Below are 5,609 nucleotides of genomic sequence, written 5' to 3' on the forward strand. Positions count from 1 at the left end.
AAGAATAGTCGATTGTCCTACTCCCCTTTCCTCTCTCCTCAAGTGTTCTTATTGCTAGGGTTTGGGTACAAACCATTAGAAAAATTGGATTTCTGGTGCTTGCTTTCCAAAACATTTGAAGAAAAGAATCAACTTGATTATTTGCTATAATAATCGAAAGGTATTTAAACCCAAATCCCTTGTAATTTTCGGTTATTGTAAGGCTTCCTTAGGTTTCTTGATGTTCATACATCATTGTTATCAATAGAAAAAACTTAGATCCACATAGGTTGCATGTAAACTTAAATGTTAAGTTATTTCGCCTCATGCTATGAATTATAACCTATAAAACCTATCAGTTATAACTTCCATGGTGGTGGTGGTAAGTTTCTAATGGTTATAACTTTTATGGTAGCGGTGGTAACTTGCATTTGGTAACTTCAATTAAAATCGTTTTTGACTTGCTTTTCGGAGTAAAAGAAGATGCTTGATACTCTAAATTTAGGTCCAGACATTTTCAAGCAATATAAATTACCCTCTTTATATTTTCTTTTAGCTTTACCAAATTAAAAAATGTCTTTTGATAGATTATCCTAAAATGAACTTCAGACTAGAATGTTTCCTACCTAAATTTTTAACAACCCAAAACAATCTCGCGTAATAGTTAGAAACATTAGTGTTCAAAGACAATCCTCTCCATAAATATTGTAAATGTCAAGGATCCATAAAGCCGCTAAGTTATCAAGGAAAGGCAACCTCTACCTATATAAAAGAGCCCTATTGCTTCTTATGTCCAAAATTTAGAGGTTATGTGATTCGACCTAATACAATATTAAATGCCATTAATAAATACAATTTTAAACCATGTTAACTCTTCCACAATTATATTTATAACACATTTATTTCAACATTTTATCGAAAACAACAAGTAGTCTTAAGCTGCTTCAGCAAATCCGACTTGTAAGTTACCATAATCGAATACCGTATGGTACTTACCCATAAATACATCTCCCAAAATCCTACATCAAAATACAAATATGTCACGTAATTAATTTTAAATTTAAAAAAAAAAAAAAAAAAAAGTTATGGGAAATGTAATTATAATTTATACCATAGAGGTCCACGAGGAGGTGGCACATCTAGAGCACTAAATCCACTGATGCATTGTGCTTTTGCTCCCTCACCAAATTTCAAAACATACTGATCCATAAAAAATAATAGTTAGTAAATACCAAAATTATATTATAATAATATATAAATTAAAAAAATAAATAAAATAAATAAAGTTACCTGTTGAGGGGAGAGTTGAAAAGATTTACCACCAATAGTAAAACCAATATTCGGCATGGAAGAAAGATGTTTACAGTCAACAGTAGATTGACCCCCCGGACTTGGTAAATTCTCACACAGCTGAAATTTATAAAAACATAAATTTTAAATTTGGAAATTGGAAATTGGAAAGTTCTTTTTTTTTTTTTTTTTAATTTAGATTTATATTTCGTTGACCTTGTCAGCATAATTAATTATGGAATCCTCGGTCTTGTTTTTCTTGAGCTCCCTTTGCATCCAAAAAACCACCATCTCACAGAAAGTACACATTTCATCGTTTACACCGGAAGATTTTCCATTATTTTTATCAACCACACTTTCAATTATCATACTACTAAAAAAAAAACACAATTGATGGATATGAAATAATATGAATAACTAAAATAAATATAATTGTAAAGTAAGTGTGAAATTGACCTAGTATCATGAGAGCCTTCAAACATGCATAACTTCATTTGGGAGCATATTTTTTCAGGTTTTGCCTATAAGGCATTGAAATTAAAAGAAGTGATTATTAGGTGTAAATAATATTTATTATTTACTAAATGTTTTTTTAAATGAAAAAAGATACCTCAGATAAAAGCATATCAATTATAGACTTTCCATATTGTTCAACCAAAGTCTTGCATTCTTGGCTCATTAATCCATGAGCACCAATAGCTTGATTGATTTGAGTAACAACAGCCTAAAAAATTGGATTTGAGATTTTTTTTAATAATAATAAATGTCTTTTTCTATGTATTTTTAGTTTCAATTGATAAAATGTTTTAATCATTATACTTTGGGCAATCAAACAATAAAATTTTGACGTTTTTCAAATTAACCATTTTATGTTTTCAACATGTCGAAATACAAAATGGTTTATTTAAAACTAATATACATGTTTGAATGTGTATAAATGTCTATTTTACCCCTAAAAATAATAAATTATACATACCGTTGGACCAACCAACAAAGAGGTTCCAGAATCAGCAATTGCTGCACAACCATTGGTGCAAAATCCTAACAAAATAAAATATTAAAAAAAAAAAAAAAAGAGAAATCCTGAGATCAAAAACCATGAAAACACAATTTAAATATTAGAAATGAATCAAGGGTAAAAGAATGCCATAAAATTACCACTTGGTTCGTTTCCAATAAATACATCATTCATTTCAAACTATAAACAAGGAAAACAAATAAATGATTAATAAATTTTATTAAAAATTATAAAAAATAAAAAATGAACATAAGAATAATAACCTGCCAGTAGCCTTTTTGAGTAACAGGGACATAAATGTGTTCACCTCTGAAATGATTAGTATCAACACCACCAAACACAAGTTCACCTCCTTCATTATCTTTAGTATTTCGATTAAGCCAAAATGAAAACACAGGTTCATGAACAAGACCTTGGTCAACCATGTTATACCTAATATGGTCAAATATCAAACATTAATAAAAAAAAAATTACGTTTTTGGTCCCTAAGTTTTTTAAAATTGTAGTTTTGGTCTCAAATATTTTCCTCTTACAATTGAAGAGAGGCACCGACATTGTAGGAGAGAACTATTTGGAACCAAAACAGAAACTTTTGAACAGGGTCAAGGGTAAAAATGTAATTTACTCCAAGAAAAAGTTTGGAAAGTGAGTGAAGTACCAAACAGGAAGAGCACCCCCAACGGAGATTTCTTGAAACCCAAGGCCAAGAATACCATCAAACTTTGCTGCAACAAAAGTGATACCAGGCTCTTTGGTTGCTTCTATGAAATCCTGAAAAGGGGTAATTTAGTAATTATGAAAATGAAGAAATTCTAATAAAAAGATGCGTAATTTTTTTAATATTTAGTCTTTACCTGTTCCTTGATAGTAAAATCACCAAGTCTTATAGAATCTTGGCTAAAGAAACCAGAGATAGCACCAGTTCCATATCGAATTGCAGCAGATTTTCCTGGATGTAGAAAAAACATAAAACAAAAAAAAAATTAATGCCACATCAGCACCAACTCAGCAAACCTAAAAAGCTCAACATATATCTATTTTACAAATACAAAAAAGCACTTTTTATTTGTGATTAGTAAACTAAAAGAATAGAAGGTCAAAAAAGATGCAAAAAGTTATTTGGTCAAGCTTATAACTAAAAACATATGGAACATATGGAAAAAGCTATTCAATTGAAAAAACAAACTCCACGATAGGAGATTTGCTTCTTCAAATTATTTGACCCAAAAGCTTATGAATAAGCTCCTATTTTAGATGCTATAAGCATTTGAAGGCATCAAAGAACAAGAACATGACATCATACCATTTTTCTTATATGTACTTGATTGGCTGGACTTATATTTTGAGTGTAAAAGACAAGCAACCTACATCCATATCAACAGTAAGCAGCATTTGTTGAATCAAAAGAGACAAAAAAAAGTGTATTAGAAATCGATCCTTAATAACTAGAAAAGATTCACTCACTGAGAAGTAGCACTTTGTAGAAGGAACCCAAAGATTAGAACTTCCAGTGTCAAAAATAACAGTGAACTTTTGAGGTGGAGTGCCAATACCAATTTCACCATAATATTGAGCATCCATGTAGTTTTTTAGAGAAATTATGTCAGTGTCTGAATCCTTGAAGTTGCCATGGAGACCAGAGTTTCTTCTAGAATCATCTTCATTTGAGGCATCATGTTGGTTTAATTGGTTGATTTTTCTCTTTTTGAGTCCAATTCTAACCAATCCACCATTAGAAGCTGAATATGCATGAGGTGAGAAAAGAAACAACAGGAATGACAAGAGCAAGCTTGCTTTGAATATGGTACCCATGTGTAGCTCTGCAATTAGATATCATCATATTTCGTTTCAGAAACAAAATCTCGTAGTAAAATAGATCAAAGTTTCTTTCTAATATCACACTTTTTTTTGTACATAATCTGTAAAAATCTTTATGAAATTCTAATACTTGAGAGCTTTCACATTCATATAATGACATCAATTTCTAATTTCTTAACCAATTTAGACAATTGAGAATCAATCACTCTAATAATTACTTTCTAAAACCATAAAATTCTAACCAAAGTCGATCATCAGCCACTATCCAAATCATAATGCGAGAGTGCTAGAAGAGAATCTGAATGATCATCAAGGCAACAGGCCAAAAAAAAACCTTAATCCAACAATTTAGAGCCTTTTCCTTTTAAACGTAAGATTAAGCATAGCCAATATCCTTACATTCACTCAAAATAACAAAAACCTCATACTACTGACAAAATTCTCAAATTAACTTCAATTGTACACTGAACAAGATCTATTAACAACTTAATTCGTAAATCGAAATCAAGTATGATCGTAAGAAACCCGAAGCGCAAAGTACGTACCCTGAATTTACAACGGCGATCAAAATGATGACTGAGAATTAGTTTAAACAAAACAAAGAAGCAATTATAACAATATAATACATGAAATTCAATCAACTCATATGAAATCGAGTGATCGGAGACGACTGATAATGGCATATTGAAAGAGGCCTAACCTGCGTGACTGCCTCCAAAAGAAACAATGTGGAAAGTGTGAATATAGAGCAATATGGGACAGGAAAACAGAATGAGATAGTTCCAACACTACACGGTGGAGTTGTTCCTATTTATATATCGACATACACACCATTTTGTTATAATTATATTATATTATATTAATTATTAAATACATTAAATATAAAAAATGCCCATATTAGCCAACTTTTAAAGTATTTTACCATAAAATAGCCAATAGCCACAAAATTAAATAAAATAATCCAATAGTAGATGATTTGCAGTTAACCATCTGTGAAAATCTGATTCACTAAGAAAAAATTGTTTATTTTTCTATTTTTTTTAGATTTTTATAGGTAGTGTTGCATATTACTGCTAAAAAGTTTTTTTTCTTGATTTTTGCAATAAGCCATTGTGAAAATTCGGTTGATTGCAAAAAAGTGTTTTCTTCTTCATATTTTTGCATTTCATCATTGTGATTGGAACAACCCAAATGATATGATGGTTGTTACGAAGTTTTATGCGAAACTATGAAGTTTTTTTTCATCGAATAACCTATTCTAGAGCTAAAAAAAAAATATGATTTTCTCACAACCAAATTGTGAGTTTAAGATGCCTATTGAAAACCTTTTTAAAAAAGAATATAATGATAAAAAGTTTAGTTCAATCGGAGTTGATATGAAAAAGTTATTATAAAGGTTCAAAGTTAAGGTTTTTTTTTTTTTCACTAAACTAAAAAATATAACTTTTGGACACCCAAATTTGGAATATAATATATTCATGGAAAAACCTTATTACAAAGAAAA

The 5,609-nt window shown here is 29.9% G+C and overlaps 1 protein-coding gene across 4 annotated transcripts; it reads right to left on the reverse strand.

Moving 5' to 3' along the window:
- Positions 1-742: 742 nt before the first annotated feature.
- Positions 743-4,883, reverse strand: LOC145004352 (cyprosin-like). Of its 4 annotated transcripts, XM_078963250.1 has the most exons (15): positions 4,806-4,870; positions 4,651-4,681; positions 3,752-4,107; positions 3,591-3,651; positions 3,142-3,236; positions 2,946-3,058; positions 2,551-2,719; positions 2,428-2,467; positions 2,246-2,310; positions 1,880-1,993; positions 1,726-1,790; positions 1,486-1,642; positions 1,270-1,389; positions 1,091-1,179; positions 743-998 (listed from the first exon to the last, which is right to left on the reverse strand). In XM_078963250.1, the coding sequence occupies exons 3-15, from the start codon at positions 4,097-4,099 to the stop codon at positions 914-916; spliced, it is 1,521 nt and encodes a 506-aa protein (XP_078819376.1). In that variant the 5' UTR covers positions 4,100-4,107; positions 4,651-4,681; positions 4,806-4,870; the 3' UTR covers positions 743-913. The 4 variants fall into 4 exon arrangements, with proteins under 4 accessions (XP_078819376.1, XP_078819375.1, XP_078819377.1 ...); XM_078963249.1 differs by lacking the exon at positions 4,651-4,681 and having other exon boundaries at positions 4,806-4,883; XM_078963251.1 differs by lacking the exon at positions 4,806-4,870 and having other exon boundaries at positions 1,486-1,639; positions 4,651-4,783.
- Positions 4,884-5,609: the final 726 nt, after the last annotated feature.

This window comes from Lactuca saligna, chromosome 7 (assembly GCF_052625555.1).
Source record: "Lactuca saligna cultivar CGN05327 chromosome 7, ASM5262555v1, whole genome shotgun sequence".
NCBI lineage: Eukaryota > Viridiplantae > Streptophyta > Magnoliopsida > Asterales > Asteraceae > Lactuca > Lactuca saligna.